The sequence below is a fragment of the Sceloporus occidentalis genome, unplaced genomic scaffold, assembly GCF_023333645.1.
Source record: "Sceloporus occidentalis isolate IW3139 unplaced genomic scaffold, rSceOcc1.0.p SCAF_17, whole genome shotgun sequence".
In the NCBI taxonomy this organism is placed as follows: Eukaryota; Metazoa; Chordata; class Lepidosauria; order Squamata; family Phrynosomatidae; genus Sceloporus; species Sceloporus occidentalis.
The window spans coordinates 7,829,865-7,850,237 of record NW_028316997.1 but is presented as its reverse complement, the minus strand read 5'-3'; the positions used below and the strand labels follow the sequence as shown (position 1 = coordinate 7,850,237).

At 39.1% G+C, this 20,373-nt stretch overlaps 1 protein-coding gene across 1 annotated transcript; it reads right to left on the bottom strand.

Moving 5' to 3' along the window:
* Positions 1-841: 841 nt before the first annotated feature.
* Positions 842-19,736, bottom strand: LOC149302798 (caveolin-1-like). Its single transcript, XM_089482065.1, has 3 exons — positions 19,707-19,736; positions 16,054-16,224; positions 842-1,183 (listed from the first exon to the last, which is right to left on the bottom strand). The coding sequence occupies exons 1-3, from the start codon at positions 19,734-19,736 to the stop codon at positions 842-844; spliced, it is 543 nt and encodes a 180-aa protein (XP_089338191.1).
* Positions 19,737-20,373: the final 637 nt, after the last annotated feature.

The window sequence follows — 20,373 nt, the reverse complement described above, 5'->3', positions numbered from 1 at the left end:
AAAATATATATTTGCAAAAATACTGTACATAGCCTTTATTGCTTTATCAGAAGCTGGTAAAGGGCACAAGAAATGTCTTAAAGCTGTGTCTTTGCTCCATTATGGTCAATGTTCTCGGTACATTGTATACAGTAGCATGCATTAGTGCCAAGGTATTGCCTTACGCTATCCATAGAATCACTGAATTTAGAAATCTCACTAGAAATGAGATGATCTACTTGACTAGGAGGTTAAAGATAGTGATTGCATAGAATGTAAGCATTGTTGGCTTATTACATTCTCAGTGATCGTCAATATTCTGCAAAAACTGTGTAGCCTTATTTCAGAAAACCTTTTACGTACTAGAGAGGTGAACTACAAACTACAATACAACGTGTTAGTCACCCTCTGGCACTCAAAGGTTCTGAAATCAAACCAGTGAATTTAACTACAGCAGTTAGCTGATAATACAATGGGAAGAACATTCTTTCACAACCTGCCAAGCTACATAGATCATTCCACTGCAATAGCTCTATGCATCACACCCAAAAATTGTCATAGAAAATATCAGCATGATTTTGTTGGATTTCTTAGTCTCTGTGCCGCACCAATATACGTGTTACATGTAAGTACAAGGTGCATAGAAAGTAAACAAAACAGTATTTCACACACATATGGCTGTCAACATATGAATTGTTTCACAAAATGTCGACTTCCTAAAGACAATACAAATACTGATAATTACATTGCATCTGATATAAACTCATCTAGTGTTTTCTTTGATCTTATGTCAGTGCCCAAAAATCTTTGCAGTTGAAAACTGACACTCAGAATGTGAACTTTTCCTCTTAGTTAACGTCACCTATACTTCTTTGCGAACGGTAATTCGGACAAAACTGAAGACTCTGCCAATGGCTTCGAACAGGGGGTCACAGAAGGTGTGAATGCAGATGGAATAGACTCTGCTGATGCATTGTATCTCGATCAAGTAGCTTCGTATGCATGGCACCACTGCCCAGATGTGCAGGAATGACAAGATGGCAAAGTATATGCCCCAGATGAGAGCCAGCGGGATGCCAAAGATTGCCGACAGCAAGCGGTAAAACCAGTATTTTGTGACGGTGAATGTGGTGAAGCTGGCTTTCCAGATACCATCAAAACTGTGAGTTCCTTCAGGTTCAGCAATCACATCTTCAAAATCAATCTGAAACAGATACAACATGAGGTTTTGGACAGGTGGCTTTAAAGACATTGAAATACTTTTCACTATTCATTACACTAGAACACATTATTTCATATGGTAAATCAACAAAATTATAATGGAAAAAATAAGAGTTAGAACAGGAGCTATCCAACAAAAAGCAAGATATCAAAGCATTAAACACAATTTTGAAGGACAGACTTACAATGCCGACTCCCAGGCTGCCAGATTCCCTGGCCAGTGTCCTGATTTGGGCACTGTTGGCACCTTGGGTATACTGTACCCAGAGCATAACTAGTGGAGACCTACACATGACATCATATGCTGTTGGCTCTCCTGAGGATTGGTTAGTATGCTTAAGATATGTAAAAACGACATCTATATTATCATAAATCAATTTATGTTGTTTCTTTTTCAATTGTCTCAATGTCAGAAAGGGATCAGGAAAATTAATAAAAAAATTTAATATATTATATACATATATTTATTTTGTTACAAACTCATGGCACCAAGTTATTGTGGATCTAATAGTTTTCTTTTTTTTTTTTATTAAAAAGTCAAATGTTCAGTTTTATAGATTACGTCCCATCAGGCAGTCTGATTTAAAAGTAGACAGTAATCTATACGTACTGGAAAGACTAAATCGCAGAATATTGTATTTTCCCCCTGGTGAACTACTACTTCACTGTCAGAAATCCTGTAAACTCTATATTATTGGTCAGGCATTTTTAAAACTTCTGCATCTCTACCAGACATCAATTTTTCATGATCTACGGAACTATTCTTCCGCTATAAAACCTAATTTGCACAAGGAGACATATTAATCTTAAAGTTTAATCTCAACGCCAAAGACATAATGTTATTTCTGGAAAAATAACATTTTTATCTTGATGGATGAGTAAATACAATATCCATTGATAATGTTAACACGTCCAGGCCATTCATAATACGATCATAACATTTCACATTTTCTCTCTTATGATAACTATTTCAAAGGTTATAGAACTGCATATGGAAATTGCACAGCACAAAATCATTAAAATCATACCGCTATAATAATCTATAAAAGTTGGCCTCATCTGATATTAAATAAGTAAATCTATATAGCAAATGGAATTGCAAATAAGGTAGTTTTACACTTGGGAACTACTTTCTATTGCAAATGACTTTTTTCAAATTTTTAAGCCATATCAAGGTTGGACCGCTGTAGAATTTACATATGTATATTTTCCTCCCATCAAATCCTTAGTTCGACAAAAAAAAGCCATGATGGATTACAGGACTGAGTATCCTTCACTTGGTTAACGAAGATACTCTTAGGGCATCACCTCAATCAGGAAAAGTAGTAACTCAAATGTAATCACAATAAAAACTCACATTTTGCCCATCAGCTATGGAAAGGATCTTGGCAAAATTATTTAAGTTTAATGTAGAAACTGAGCAGCATAAAACAAGCCGATATATTGGGTGAAGTAAGTGTCATTTCCTGGGAATTACATCAAAGGGATTCTTAGATGAATTATTTCTCTGAATTGCAACTGATGTTTTATTAGCTAGAAAGTTTTACATTTTTCAATTTATTAAAAATCTTAATAAAACTCAGACTCGGGCAGAGCCCACACAGTGCCATTTACATTTTAATTATCAAAGTCTACAGAAAAATGCACTGCAAATATTGCAAAGTGATATATATTTACTGCCATGAATGCACCGGTTCACCTTAATGACTCCATTTATATAGGCAATATGAAAATATTTCTATACGTTAATAATTCAGAAAACAATGAAGTCGTATGCAGGGCGATATCAGATTTATACATATACATGAGAGAGCAATTCAGGTGGTTTCAAAGGGTCTTCGGCATATGGTTTAGTTTTATAGGAGAAGATGCTAATAAAAGCTCGGATGAAAAAGCATTCTAATTGGTGGAGGCAAGTAAAATATTCTGCCAATCAAGGAAATGAGCGGAACACTCTGCTGCTCATCAAAAGAAAATGGGACCTTAATCCAAGAGAGGGCGCTATGATATTGACAATGCTTCTAAGAACTTAATTAATACAAGGATGCCGCCTTACATGGAATTGAAAATGAAAATATAACCTAGTTGCCCAGATGATTTGGATCAGAGCATCTAAGTATTCTGCTGTCCACCATCCTAGTCCTTGCTGGGGTATCTTTCAACTACCTAAACAGAGATGGGGTATACTGCATGAAAAAATATAAAAGTGGCTACAAATTGTTCAAAATAGACAGAGGGTCATCTATCGAATCAAAAAAAATAACCTTCATACTGCTACATTAACAGGAAGGAGTATCCTTATGAAGAGCGATTATGGAACAAAATAGCAAGTTGGCGAGTATCTAGGGACATTCATTTAACTGCAATGGTACCGTCATAGTACTTTCACGTGCCTTATTCAGTTGAAAAGGGGGGAAACATAGCTTTTGGAGAAGCTGCAGAGCTGCAGCTACCTACCCTCCCTATGGCCTGATGTTTCATGCCACTGACTGGCTGCTTGAAGCAGTCAATCAGGGCAGGAAAGTGCTTCTATTGAAATCAATGGGATACATTTCTGCACATGTACACACGTCTCTTGCATGAAGTGTGCAGGGAGGTAGGTGGGCAAAGACACCTTGTAACTTTAATAGAAGCTGAAAATCAGGCTGCAGCTTTTTCTATTGCAAAAATATATTTCTTACTGCCGTGCAAAAATACTCTTAAATTGTGTTCTGTAATGTTCTGGTGAAGCATCTCAATACCCACGGGTCTACATGCCTACTTGGTTAATTGCTAGTACTGAGCCATAATCGTCTCCAGTCACATCTGGACTCTTTTTATCCAAAAGTAGCAGTTTAAGGTCCTAATTAGTTCCATTGGAAAAATGGTTTGTCTATGGTTCATAAAATGCACTAATGGAATGTGAATTGAAATAACTTTTCAATGAAAATTTACATTAAATTATCCACGTTAACACCATCTTGGATATGTGGTTCTCATTTAAAAAAAAAAAGTTGATTCGATGCCCTTATTGCTATGGAAACCACTTTAGGATATGTTGTGTTATATATGGAAACTATGTGTATAGTAATTCCTACCAAACGTTACATCTGTAGTCACATATGCTACTCAGCTGGGAAGAGAATTAGTCATGAGTCAACATGCAGAAATGTGTAACTTTCCATCCTTAGCCATCAAGCTAATTTATTCAGGACTTTGATTTCTTTTTTGAGATTTAAGAGAAATAAAATGTTAGACAGTATAGTAACAGACATCAACAAACAGCCCTGATTATTGCATTAATAATTGTTGTGGATTCATCTATTTCCGATTAACTTTGAGTATGACAACAACATCAATGTCATTAAACTTTGCTTTATTCCCCCTGATGCAGAGCACATGGTCCTGAAGCCATGCAGGTACAAGTCACTGAAATACTGTACATCATTGTGGAATGTTTTAGGCAGACATGAAGATTCTATTTTTTGACAGTCACTAGCTTCATACTAGGAATTAAAAACACAAACATATTTCATAATTTCACCAATAAGTGCACCAAGCTTGTTTCCCCCACTCAATAAACCCATATTTTGGGCTAGATGCCATTGTGAATCAGACTGAATCCTTGCCATTATTTCCACCCATGTCTGGGGTCTATTCCCTACTTGGCTGAACTTAAAAAAGACCTAAAAGCCATCGAAATCTGGAACGCCTTAGAAATTTCTAATGTTTTAGCCAAGCACCTTCAAGGCAGGCAAACCTTCAAGAGTTCTTCTGAGTCCCTGTTGACTATAACCTGTACCCTAGGGATTTTCACTACCACATCAGCAAATTTATCGCAGCAGGGAAGCTAGCTATGTAATGGGCTATTTTACTTAACTGTACTGTATCAAAATATCCCCAAATCACACATAGAAAGTCAGCTCTGTGGCATTATTCCTCCGACTCCATCTTACGTTTTATAAAAAAATGTGACCGGCATCACATATTAAACTCTGGGGCCTGGGAACGTGGACAATTGTCCTCTTAACATTCTTTTTTTGGTAATGTGGCAGAGTACTGACTTTGTTTCATGTGTTACTATTAACCAGAGCTATAAAGAATGAAAACTATCTTCAGAACACAGAGAGGAGCTCTCCTAAGATCCTGTTATTTGTTTGTCAAGTCACTGAAGGAAAATCAGATAGAATTTACTTGGAATTTGGATGAAAAAAGCCAATGACATGACCCCATAGCAGTAGGTTGGCAGCTTGCATTGTCTTCAAGCACCGATGTAAGGTAAACGTGTGTTGATAGTGTGTGTAAGTACGTGTTAGATACAAGGGGAGAGGGCAGGGTGGTGGGGCAACAGATCTTAACATGTCCCCCGGTCAAAAGTATAAGCTTTATCACTTGTCAAGAAACAATTTTATAATGCTTGTTTTTGTTTTTACGACTGTTTGATTGCCAGGGTTAGCAAGTCACGACATTGAACCCTTATAATGGACTATTACATTATTAATTTGAAAAGTCTCAGAGTCTTTCATTCCAAATTAGGATACAGTTCATGCCAACCATCCATATTGCTGGCAGTACATGTATGCAAAACAGAGCTTTTGCTTTTAAGAACCAACCATAAGAATGCTGCTAGTTGCATTCCTTTTTCTATTATGGAATTTAGTAACACAGCTAAATACCAAGGTTGGTCATAATTTCACCTCAGCACAGTTCACTGCAAATGGCAAGTAACCTTTGTCCCACCACAAGCACTTCCTTCCCTGAGCTTCACTACAGGGTTGAGTTCTTACAAAATCCTTTGCGATTTTTACACGAGGACTCACATTTAATAGCAGCCACATTATATTCCTTGAAAATGTTGAAATCTTTTGTCAACACCTGGTAAACCGAAGGGAATCAGCCAGCAAAAGGCGATAGTCAAAAAGGGTCAGAAGTTTAGATGTAATGTAAGGAAGTTTTCTTTTACTGAGAGACTGGTAGATAAATGGAGCAGCCTCCCATCAGAGGAAAGGCTTTATGTTGGAATAAATTACCATTTCTCTGGAAGAGGTGTGCTGTGTCCTTTTTCTGGTGGATATAGTATATTGGGATTACTTGCTATTACTCAACAATATATCATACTGGTTATTACATTATTCTCTATATGAGATGAAATGTATGCAGTAACAATTTTAACGTCTCACACCTAAACCCCCCTAAAATGCCTTTATAAATTCTATATAGAAACTAACGAATACAGAGGTGATGTCACATTTTCCATCCAGCAGAATGTTCTACTAGATTTGAATAAGCAACACCACTACAAATAGAGACATCAGTTCAAAATATTTAGCTGCGTCCTGCATTCCTTCTCATAAACTTACATTAGGTGGGAGACCATGTACAGTTTAGTTCTCAACAAATTCAAAGAATGTTCTTTGAAGACAGGAAGGGTTGTTCATCCTGTATGAGAGACCCTTTTGTACAGGAACATTGTGAGGTTGTAACTACAGTAAGTATATTGGTCCCCCAAATACTTTTTTAATTAACCCGGATTGAGCAGGCAATCTGCAGCGATTAAAACTAACCATATGATGAAGGGTTAACCCAAACAAATTATTCCTGCAAGGAAGGGGCGAGATCACCCTGAATAATGCATGGTTAAATCAATGATAATCTTAGTTATACATTTAGCCAAGACAATGCAACTTTCCTTGCAGGAGAAACTTGTCAACTTTAAATTGGTGACTTGACATTTTTTACGCTGACTATGATCCACACAATGACAAGGTACAAAATAAAAGGACCCACACTGCGTGTAACATATACATTGTAAATCATGGTCACAAGAACTGATGTCTCATTTACTGTCTTTCAGATGTGTCTGCCATACCCAGGGTTTCCCCCGATGTCTACACCTGTTATCTCCCCATGCTTGACATGCTTGACACTCAACACAACCCATCTATATACTCACTTTTTCGTCAATTATCCCATTAAACGTCTAGGTCATGACCAGGGCACTTCTCACCCTTAGCATTGCTTGGGCTATGAATTCACCTTTGTACAACATAACTTAAGGACAGATGTATAATTCAATAAAAACTGGATACAGCCAATTGACACTGTACCGCTGGACATTTTCAGTGTGTGTATGCTGTAGATGAAGTGGCTTTTCCATTCACATTAAGCATGGTGGAAATGCTTTTCCATCCCAAGCAATAAGGATGTCAGGCTTAGTGGCAAGGGGTAGTTGGAAATACAAAAATATAATGGGGGTACCAGTAATTAGCGAGGAAGCGCTATCTGTTTCAACAAAATAGTGATAGGGTCACTTTAGTTAGGAACTGTCAGATATGAAGATACAAAGAATATGGTTTGGTTGTCAAACTGCATTTCTGTATATTAATATTTAAATGGTTACAGCTAAGATCCAGAGAAAATACTTACTAACAAAAAGAGTTCTAATTAAAAGTACCGTATTTGCTCGATTATAAGACGACCCTGATTATAAGACGACCCCCCAAATCTTAATATTAATTTAGGAAAAAAAGAAAAAGCCTGAATATAAGACGACCCTATAGGAAAAAAGTTTTACCAGTAAATGTTAATTCATTTAAACACTTTTTTTAATAAAAGCTATGCTTGAGAAAAATATTTTGGTTTTATTTCCTTCTATTTTCCAACCTGTCCCCCAGTTATGCACATCTGCCCCAGAAGTGCCTTATACCCCCTATATGCCACTGTGCCCCATGATATGCCTTTTAACCCTCTAAATGCCACAGTGCCCCATAATATGCCTTTTAACCCTATATGCCACTGTGCCCCATGATATGCCTTTTAACCCTATATGCCACTCTGGCACTTAGAGGGTTAAAAGGCATATTATGGGGAAGAGTGGCATATAGGGAGGTTTAAGGCATTTCAGGAGGCAGAGTGGCATTAAAGGGGTTAAAAGGCATTTCACAGAGCACTCTGCCTCCAGAAATGCCTCAAACCCACATTTAACACTCCCCCTCCCTCCTCCAAACTTACCGGTGCTTCTGAGTTGGGGGGGCGCATAACACAGGAGGGTCCAGGTCCCCTGCATCTGAGCCCCAGGTGCTTAGTCCGGGCAGCATGTAGAGCTCCACGCGAATCGCGTAGAGCTCTAAGCACCGGGGACTCAGAAGCACCGGTACGTTGGAGGGGGCATAACACAGGAGGATGCAGGTCCCCTGCATCCTCCTGTGTTATGCCCCCCCCCCTCCAACTTACCGGTGCTTCTGAGTCCCCGGTGCTTAGTCCGGGCAGCGTTTAGAGCTCTACGCGATTGTATCGTGTAGAGCGTAGAGCTCTACACGATACAATCGCGTAGAGCTCTACACGCAGCCCGGACTAAGCACCGGGGACTCAGATGCACCGGTAAGTTGGGTCGGGGGTTAACACAGGAGGATCCAGGTCCCCTGCATCTGGGTCCCCAGTGCTTAGTCCGGGAAGCGTGTAGAGCTCTACGCGATTGTATCGCGTAGAGCTCTACACGCAGCCCGGACTAAGCACCGGGGACTCAGAAGCACCGGTAAATTGGGGGGGGGGGGGGATTAACACAGGAGGATCCAGGTCCTCTGCATCGCTGCGGGGGATCTGGATCTTAGTCTCATAATCAGACCTATTTGAGGTCTGATTATAAGACGACCCTGATTATAAGACGAGGGGTATTTTTCAGAGCATTTGCTCTGGAAAAAACCTCGTCTTATAATCGAGCAAATACGGTATCTTATAGTACATAATGGGTAAATTGTTTGTATGCTTAGTTCATACAATTCCAGTGACACGTTAGTTTATTTATTGCTCTGCTAGATTAGTCAGCCTACTGTAGTCATCGCCTTGCTATTAAAGCTTTGTCTGTGATCTCCAAGTGCAAAATTCATTTCTTATCATCTTTCATGAAGAATGCAAATCTTTCACCTTAAGCTGTTTTGGAATGTCCATCTTTTCCACTCGAGATTAGTTTATCAGCTAACAAATACAGGAAGCAAAATGTGTCTCTCAAACTTCAAAAAGCACAATCTCCTGCTGGCCTACAATAAAGCAATTTTGTATTTTTAATAAATATGTTTTTGGAGATGTTCCACAACACGCAAATGTTGATTCATTGTCTGGAAGGGATTCAAAACTGAGGCACATTTCGCTATTTATATAAAGCTTCTCAATGTGAAAACTGTTGCACATATAGAAAACATACATGTAATGGGAGAGTATGAAAGAAATATGTTGGGTAAGTCCTGCTGTTGACCCAGGCTACAGGTGCACGTCCAAAGCACCTGCATCACTCTGGTCCTATGCGTATTCACTAGCCTGGTTCTTCACACTGGGGCAGATGGTGAGCTGATTTATATTGTTAAAGCTCCCATTTGCATTATTGATCTTCTAATGTATATTAATAATATTACCATGACAAATCTGGCCTCCATAGTATTAATGGGTTGGTTGGGGAGATCCGTGAACAGCCCATAGATCAGTAAATAGTGCTGGTGGTACAGTCATAAGTGGCATGAAAACTGGGCTACTGAGGGGGTGGTGGGATGCAGTTTCTCCTACAGGTTAATGACTTTTTCATCTGCAAGAATGCAAATTAAAGTTTTACATAGTACTTTCATATCCATTTCATGTTGGTGAGATTTCAGTAGCATACAAATAGGTTTGACACCAACTCTGCTGAGAATGGACAGCCGACTGAAATTGGAACATGGTGGCTGTCAATTCTGCATGCTATGCGGGCACTGAAATGGTCTCCAGGGTTCATTTTTAAGAATCCTGTTCCTCGAACATTGTTGTACACAGTGACAAGAAGTCTGCTTTAACACTTAAACATGTTTTAATGGAAAGAGAGGGCTACAGTTTCCATATAAATAGAAAACTGATGTTTACAGTTAAAACTGTTTTTCATTACCAGTTTTCCACTGACATATTGTAATCCTTCATTTATGTGTTTTCCTCTGGACGGTTACTTGGTGCTGGTTTCCAAAGGAGAACAGAGAAGAGCCAGTTCATTAGGCTGCAGCTGCCTAACAACTGTTTGGAAAAAAGTCTTTGCTTGTCTAAATAAGGTGGTATAGAGATCACATCAGGAAAAAGGCAGATGTGTCCAAATTATTTAGCAAGAAAATCAATACAATTATGCTAAATTTGGTTTAAAAAAAACCAAACGGTGTATGTAAAAAGCCAGTGCAATCCAGTAGACTTAGAGAAAGGGGTTCATAAATCATGAATAAACATTGCATATGTGTTTATTATATGTAGCAAAACAGACATGGGCAGAGGGGTAACAGTCACTGGCCCACGTTACTAGTAACACAGCTGTAAGTGGGGGAGATCAGCGTCAGCTTGTGAATAGATTATAGGGTGCAAAAAGGAGAGGTTCAATAACAAAGTAGCAACATCTGGATAGTTGTTGTAGATTGAATCTTTATTCTTACAAAAATATAATATCAAATAGCCAGGGAGGGGTAATGGGGAAAAAAATAACAACACTGCATCCTCTGTCCATGTATCCACATCCAATGCAGTTTCCTTAGCTTGACCCATCGCTGTCATGGGGTTTTAGGCTTCCAGCAGTAAGTCTCACAGAGAGAGAGACTAGACAAATTGCTTAAATTGAGCAATCCATGTCAGAAAAAATACTTTCTTTAAGACAGAAATATTACAATTACTATCATTAAGGTTTTTTTTTAGAGACTGAAAATAAGTTCTAAAAATAAGTGAAGACAGTATAATCTTCTCTACTGAAAGCTCGCTTGAGCAGGGCCCTCCTTACCTGTAACTCTAAATTGTTATATGATATATATATATATATATATATATATATATATATATATATATATATCGACACCTGTTTTGTCCCTTATATATGCAATGCACTCACTTTGTGCTGCTGCAAAGGATTCGAGAAAAAGGGGTAGCATTGGTAAATTTTGTATATAACATCAAAACTATCTTGCTTAAAACAAGCCATAAATAAAAAGCAAAATAATTTAATTCTTTTACAAAAAGTCTTTGCATACGCTAGTTCAATCAATTGCTGCTGTGCAATAGGAAGATGTGGAATTTGACATGACAGCTGCAGATTGGGACGCTGACAATACAGAATTTGAGGTCCATTGTTGAGTCAAAGGCACGCTTACTTATTTAGCAAATATTTCCACTCAATGTAGCACTTGTGTGACAGTTCACTTTGAACGAATTTAGCTTAATGAGAATTACACTTAATATTTGACTGGCAAAATTTTAAAATATATCAACATCATACTAAACTACAGCATAGCCACATGTGTTTCAATTACTCGAGCACTTTTAGGAGTAATGGAACGCAATGTAATGATGGTATCTGTGTTTGAATCTTCCACTGGTCGGGGCATAGGAATTTGCTTGTAGATCACTGTATGGCTGGAGGTATGGAATGCTTTTATGGTGCGCCGTACAGAATACATGGCTCCATATCTTTCACAGCTGGTTTACACACATTCAGTTTCTATGTTTTCTTACATTGTCATGGCAGTGAATGTGCCTTCACATTTGCTGGAGTCAGTGGAATAACATACGGTAAGTCAAACACACTCTACAAGTATGCTGCATATAGACCGTGTTTATTCTATATAGTGCACAGTGTTCCACTGTCTGTCGGTTCATGTTAAGTAGAGGTGACCTGTATGCTATGGTACTTTAAGATTCCAGGATTATACAATTTCTAACACAGTATGAAAAGCCCTCTATGTCTATGTAGAGATAAAATTTGTATCAGGTATCTTATTACCGGTACTCTGATTCCCAACCTGTGTTTCATTGGAGTTTTAACTGAACAACAGCTGGAGAGTTACCTGATTTTATCCATACCCATTATTCAAGAACTGGAAAAGTGTCTATCTCTGGGAGGTTGGCAATGATGAATTTTGGTTTCCCTACAGCTGACTCAGATTCAGCCCACCAGCCACCCCACACCCCTACACCCGCACCTCTGTAGGTGCTGTCCTCTATATGGCATCATATCCCAGTGGTCCATCTCTTGCTAGGTTGCTTTGACAAATTCCATATTGTAACTGGGCCAGTTAAAAGAGGCACTGGGGTACCCTATTCACCCAAAAAGGGTGATCTGCTATCAGTTATGCGGCAGAGGGGGTGCAGTCCCCTGCACCTGCCACCCTAGGCCAGAATATGCCACTGCTCTGGGAATTAAGTTTTAAGAATTGTCTGACCCTTGAACGCTGGAGTGGCCAACATGAATTTCAAAAGCTGCTGCTCTACTACACAAGATGGCTAAGAATCATAGGAGCTGCCTATTACATGCAAAGCTATGACCCTTTCTTGTGAGTATATTTCTTCAAAAGGAGATGTTAATAAATGGCGTTCTAAGCAAAGTTATCATAAAAAATCATATGTATAATGTCAAGATGACTGCACAGCTAGATTATTGTTCTAGCGTACATGCAACCATGCAAAGGGCCAGCGGAACCCATTTAGGTGATCTATGTTAATGTCTAGGGGACCAAGCTTGTGGGAAGCTGTCCTGTTTAGGTTAGTATGTATATGCAGGAACATGCATAATAAACCCTAAGATCTACTAAGCTTTGGGTGGTTGATTTTGTTCGGTGCTCTAAAAGAAAGAGAACAGGGCACAGGAGACATGGTGGATAGACAAAAAAACCACTAAAGCTGGCACTGGACACACCAAAATGATGACTTTTTAGGTAATTTGGCAATATTAATTCATTATTTATTGTCTTAATAAAATCAGGTCTGCTCAGCTAAATCGCAGACCAAGCATAGTGTTTCCAGTGCCTATTCAGGCAAAACTAAATTTAAGGTGTAGATTTAGCCACGGATGACCAGATCCGACTGGAAAGTTTTCCTGTTGCATTGTAATATTACATAACCAGGTTATATAATATCACAGTCCAGCTCCAAAAACGTAGCTCGTCAACTAGACCCTTGCAATTATAATAGCAATCGTTGTTCGCTATGATTGCAAATTGGATTTGACTTTACAGGCATGGTTCAAAGTGCTGGTTTAAAGAGATGTTTATTTTTTTAACAACACACCCTACTGAAGATTCTCCTAAATGAAATGTGAAAAGGTGTGAAGGCACTGGCAACTGTTATGACATAAATGTCACACCTGACAAAAAATAAGTTCTTATAAATAAACACGTGAATGATATCACAAAAGTAAAGTTTTAGACAAGAAATATATGAGCCAGGAAACCTTTCAGTGGTGCACAGGCCTTCCTTACAGGAAAATGTGTTAACATACAGTATGTAATGGATAACTAATGGTTAATTTATAATAAGGCACACTTTATAACTCTACGTCAGTTAACAAAAATAGGGTTTGGTAACCCTTCTTCTGGAGTACATAAAACACTTGAATTACAATTAAAAGAATAGAAAACATTATTTAGGAATCAAAACTTAAAAAAAAAAATCTTATTTCTGTTTTATAATCTCAAAATACATGAATAAATCAGAGATCACATGATCAGAGATCACATGACCTTCCCTATGCCTCTGTAATGTGTAATGTTGCTGCGATGATGGTGCCTATGGTTACAATGCTGAACACAAGCACCCTGCAAAATGCATTGGCGGGGCAAGTTATGTATTGGAAACATATGTATAGTAAACTTATATATAGTAAATGTATGTATAGTAATAATGTGGTGCCCCTGATTCACAGGGTTTATAAGTGATACAGCAATCTTTCACATATTAACCTACTTATATGGCTGTTCTGCCCTGTCCTTGAACAATTAAAAAAATTGAAAGGCCCCCATTAACATGTATATGCGAAAACATGACACTTTGCCAATGAAAAGATATAACATATTTGTATTTACAAAAATCTATAAATTATTTAGCATTAAATAGCTCCCAGAGTCAAAATGCATTTAAAATGATTAGACCTCTATAATATGTACTTATCTAGATAATAAATGTGGATCAGTGATCCAGAAATTCCCCATTCTATTAACCAAGATAATTATCTAATTTAAGGGGACAGGCGCAGCGTAAGACTGAATTTAATGTGGATTGTGGGAGGAGATTCATCTAAAAAAGGCAAACAGGGGCGTGGTGGAGGTGGAGTTACACTATACTACCTGTGTCACAAGAATAGGTCGCACAAAAAGTCAAACTCCAAGCTTCAAGAACAAAAACAGGAGACCCCCTCTCAATATAGCAGTGCATAAAACCCTTCCTTAATACACTCATACCAGCATGAATCTGAGATGTGCATATTTAGTGGGGCAATTAGGTTATCCATTTATGTACAGCATTGTGGGACACAGCTAAAGTAGCTCTAAGCCTTAAGTCTTAGAGAGTTGGGCCACCATAACTCTCAGCATCAGAAGGTCAGAAGAGGGAACCTTAGACCTCAGTATCAGATGGGGGCACCACAGATCTCAGCATCAGAAGGTCAGAAGGGGCACCGTATGTCTCAGTATCAGAAAGTCAGAAGGGGCCACCATAGATCTCATCATCATCAGGTCAAAAGGGGGGCAACCATCCCACTGCCCGATCCTACTTTCCCAAAATGTTATCATATCAATGGTGCAACATATATGGCTCCTCCTGGCTCCAGAGATGTAATGCTGTATTTTTTAAAAATACTGATAGATGTGTCTAAATGTTGTGATCTGGGGCACATAAACACCCTACTCATCGTGTAGTTGGTATGATTTATGGATTATAAATTAGAATCTACAAACAGATGTAATGCAAACTCTCTTCACTATTCAACATTTTATTCAGAGTATCCTCTGGGATTATTTGAAAGAATTTGTGAATCCCTCCATGTAAATCAGCAACTGAGAGAGAAGCATCTAATAGTTTACACTTTAAATGTGCTTCAGGAACAAGTTAAAAGACTATGTTTATATAAAATAACGAAACACTTAATAGATATTCCGTGATGCCTGGAATACACTATTATGGCAGTATTTAATAACCCTGGAGTTTGAGGGAGTTTGCTGGGGAGGTAAATATTTCAACTCCCCAACTTCACTATGCATTGTGAAGGGCCAACCCCAATCAGTGTCACTTGTGAGAATGGAGCATGTTAGCCCTGTATGTAACAGAGCAAGATTTCTTGCAGGTTGGCCATATGCAAGATATGAAAAGTTTGTGTTAAATAATACAATGAATAAATCTGTGCTGTCACCTGGAATCTCTCAAGTTCAGGCATAGACAGGAACATAAACCTTTCAGGTTCCAAACTCAAAAACTTTTTTCACACTTTGCCAGCATGAATGGAAAGCAAAACAAATGAAGCATTACACAAATGTCACAACATGTCCAAAGTAACACACTGCATGTCTATACCCCTCGGTTCATGAAAAGGACAGTGTTAACTTAATGCATCCACAGCATTCTCTGAACAAGTACAATCAGAATACAGCCTGGCAACCCTGTTATTTAATGGGTGGCAGCCCGGTGAACACGTCAAGGTGCTGTACGCCCAACAGGCATTATAGATTGCATTGGCAAAGGGGTTATGCAGCCTTGTTAGATGGGGTGCATTACTCAAACAGGTATAATATACAGCTTTTCAGAAATGACACGTATAACATACAGCACATTATAGCCAACCTACACGTGTAAATCTATGGCTCCTGCACAGGTAGAAACGGAATGAAACAGATCAGAGGCTTCGCTAAGTGAATGTGCAAAAGTTACGACACAAGGGGTTAATATTAGGAACCACAAGCTCGTTCTAGGGGCAGAGGTAGGCAAGCTCTGCATGTCCAGCTGTTACCCACCCGCAACTCCCATAATGCTCTGCCAGACCAGTTGTGGTGGCAGGACGTGCACTGCTGTGCACTGGGGCCAGTCCCTGCACACCCTGTTCCTGCGCAGCGCCAGCCTCACCTTAACCACGTCGTCATTGAGGTGCTTGGGGTCCCTGTTGACCAGGTCGATCTCCTTGGTGTGGGCATCACGCTCAGCCTTCTCGCTCGCGTACTCATCAGCCATGATCTTGTTGTTGGGCTTATAGATGTTACCTTGATCTCGGATGATAGGCGCAGTGTACAGTACACCCTGAATGGGGGGGGGGTGAATTGGGGTGTGTAGGGGAGGGAGGATGTAAGACAAGTGGAAAGGGGAAGAAAAAAAAAAGAAAAGAAGCACTTTAGCAACGTGCAACCATAGATGGAAGAGGCAGAGCTGTCAGCCGGAGCAGAGCAAACTTCTCTCTGTACAACTAAGGCTTGGTTTATAAAAGGATCCATGCAAAACACCACACCCCTCTGTACCAGAGCACCGACTGCCTCCAGCAGGGGTCATCGGATCGCCAATTCTACATCATTCCTGGGGGATTCCGACCACCCCCGCAGGCAACCCCTGTCACACCCCGGAGGGGGGGGGCAGACAGCGCTCCGTTTCCATGCGGGCCACACCCTGCAACCATCCCCATACTTTTTCCATACACTGGACAGGGAGCAGCTCTTCCCAGCATCTCACAAGCCCCACACTCATTTAATTCAGGCAGGGATAGATGCCACATGATCTAATTTAATTATTTTCAGTGCATCAGACTCCTATGTGCACCCAAAGCTTTATTCAGTAGCACTCTACATACATGTCTTATATGATCTCTGCTGATTGGTGGAGATAGCATGCCATAACATAGGATGTATTAATGTAGACATCAATGTAGGAGGCTGTTACCAGGTACACGTTCTGTGCCTCTGGGCCCCTTGTGTGTAAGTGGTTTGGGTGTGTCTGTAATTACTGACATGTAGAGAGGGATAGATAGAGGTCTGAGTCACTGTGCCCAGCTGGATGTTTACATGCCAAGTATATCCTCCCCCTCCATTCCTTTCTTAATAGTTCTAACTATGTGCCGTGTGTCTGTGCAGCTTCGTAGTTCACATGCGTGTAGCATGTGCTACCCTTGGTGATAATGTAAATCACAGGCTAACAGACTTGTTACCGCTGTATAATTCGGCACGGGGAGCCATGGCCATACTACACTCTGGATTACAATGGACTGCAATTCCCATCATGCTCTGCCATAATGTGCAATGTAGTCTGGAGCAGTTGGGACGATAAAACCTGCATTTTCCTTTGCTGCTTCATGTTGGTGATCAAACTTTTTAATGTCTGGGCGTCACTTGACAAATTCCAGTAGGGTGCAAAAAAACTACCCTAATAGATTATTGGTAATGTGGTTCAGGGGCACTTTGTAAGAAATATGTTTAGAAAGATTGTGCGGACAGTGTTTCCAACTCCCTGATGTTTATCAGCTGTCACTCTGTAATCCTCATCCTAAAGGGATCCTTGTCAGCTAGCGTAACCTTTGCCAAAACTTGCATTCAGTTTATAATAATAATGCTAAACAATCATTAAACCATCAGGTTACGGCACATTCAAGTCTGTTTTATTCACGTCGGCAGTACCAACCCTAACACCATATCCCAGGAAATATGGTTTCAATGGCAGGGACTTTAAATCCAATGAACCCAGAAAATAACTTGATTGAGTTATCGAAAAAAATACCAAGGCTGGGACATTTCATTATAAACAGGAAACTGATATCAAAATGAAAAATAAGGAAGAAATTAAACACAATGAAAGCTCAAAACAAGTTCATGACTAAGAAATTGAAACCCACAAAACATAGAACATTACTCCACTGTGTGTATATAATGTCGTGTATTTCCAAGTGTGGAAGAATTTGCAGTTTTTATTATTAAAAGAATAAGCCTCACGTTGAACTCCATCTGCGGTGAATTTAAAAACGCACTATACTCCGTAATCCAGATTATGAGATGCAAATATAATTAGGCATTTTTTCATCAAAAGGAACAATGTGCCCAAATATCAATAACATCCCTTTTTTATACATTTAATTCCAAATGAATAATCCAATGTATTTTCAACATTTCAAATCCTCAAACCCAAAATAAAATGCATATAGTGTAAAATTGCATTAACAATCGTTCCAACTACCCAGTCCCACAATGTAAATGGTGAGAGTGTGTATGAAGGGATTAAGCATCTATGGGTTTAATTTATTAAAGTTTGCCGAATACCTGAGTTTTTTTGGTGATTTCTTCTTAAACCCTGGCCAGCTGGGCCTACTGTAAACACATGGGGCTTGCTGAAAGTAGTATAGTGTATTAAAAGAAGTAGATGCAAAAACCAATTACATATTTTGGCAAGAAACCACAAGATAAGGAGGCTTCGTAATGCAAGCATTGAGCATCCATTGAACAATGATTATTGGCTTCATTATAAGCTTGGAGTGCAGGTTTGGTACTTCTAGGACTACTACTGGGCATTTAAGGGACTTCCATTATGACCTAAACCCTCAACTCCTATGTGTTATATGTTATATATATGTGGGAAACAAGTGGTATGTTCCTTGAATCAGGAGATCCCTGGAAAAGTAAACATTTAACTATTCATTATGAAGACCACACCACTCTCAACTATGTAATATGAGGGGCCAACCCCAAGCAGCTTTTTATTTTTTTTCTATTATACATTAATATACATTATATTCAACTTTCCTCCCAAACTCTCAAGTTCTATGCTTTTGGTGACGTTTCTCTAACATATGGCACTTTAATGCATGTACTCCCAGATGCTAACCTAATTCGTGTCCTGAGACTTGAGACAGGACAAGTGACCTTCTTTATCATAAACGTGAACATGTTAGTGCTAACATCTTAGGGAAACCTGTCATCAGTCCGTTCACACATATGAAACTTTTTAACACTGGCAAAATTAGTATCTTTCTATATATAATTAATTAAAAGCATTTAGTGTGACACCTGCAACACAAAAGTACATGTTTAAAAGTGGCCCTAACTCAATAAATATTTTTTTGTCATTACATTAAATAAATATTTTAGCTAATTTTTGAAATGCTATATACAGTACTGCCACCTTCTTATATGGAATCAATTCTTTATGAAACTAAATGTTAATATATTTAGCTCATGTGCTACCTGCAGAAGCAAAAATATGACCAAAGTGCTGATCTGTTACGTTCAGAGTTGATGTCTTAGAACATCTGTACGCTGTTATACCATGTACACCCAGGTTTAAGATTCGCCAAACAGCATTCCATTGTCCTTAAAGTGGAAATGTGTGCCCCATATCTGCACCAGCACACCTGCAAAAAATAAACATCTCTTCCTAGCATCTCCTATTGAGTAATATATGAATAGTTAAAAGGGTGCCAAGCACTATAAAACCCAAACTGAAGGAGCCAAGTTACATTCCATTCTCTACTCCCCCATGAAATGTTATTCTCATATAAAGGTATTTTTAAGGAGATAAAATTCCCCTTGTAGTTTGCCTAAACTGCACACTTTGAATAAGAAGTCAGGGAACAAACTGCTCTGGAGCCTACAAAAGATTGCTTTACAGCAACTCATCCATGGTCACATTAGTGTGCCCAGGAACATCGAAACACATACATATATATATATATAGAGAGAGAGAGAGAGAGCGAGAGACAGAGAGAGAACACCCAGAGTGACTGTGCCACAAACAGTGCCAATTCCTACCTCCTCGTCTATGTATTTGCCACCAGACATGCTGTCGTTCAGTCGCTAGGAGTTCTGATTGAGATTTCAGTGAGGTATGATTTAAGGGATCTGTGCGAGGAAGATACAGTATTGTGAAAAGGCACAGCTAGGGAAAGGAGGGGAAGGAGGTGGCTGTGTGAGCAGGATTATTTCTGGCCAGGCTCCAATGTTTGTTCTGCTTGGCTTTGGCTTGGATGACAGCCGTGCTGAACTGAGACATATCCCCAAGGCGCATGGATCACCAGCAAGGAATAGGGTGCTTCAAGCCACAAAACTTTCGTGCAGGAGGAACGCTCTGCTAAATTTCCAATGCTGACCTGAACAGCATGCTCCACCAACAACCCCTTGAAGCTTATTAAAATGAGATAACATGATCATCAAAGAGCTGTGCACAATTTGTTTACACTGGCACTTCTGTGTTGTAAAGCATGTTTAATTTACATATCGATCTATATATGTATATAGTAGTTTTCGCTGTAAAAAAGTAAAATCCTTTTGTTTGTTGTAATAAAAGACTCAGTATGTATATAATATACAATATACTCTACATACAAAGTGTTTCCTTTAACATTTCATACTCATATTTATTATACATGTATTGTAGCGAATGCTGTGGAGGACAGGCCCAAAGCTCATTGAACGGGCT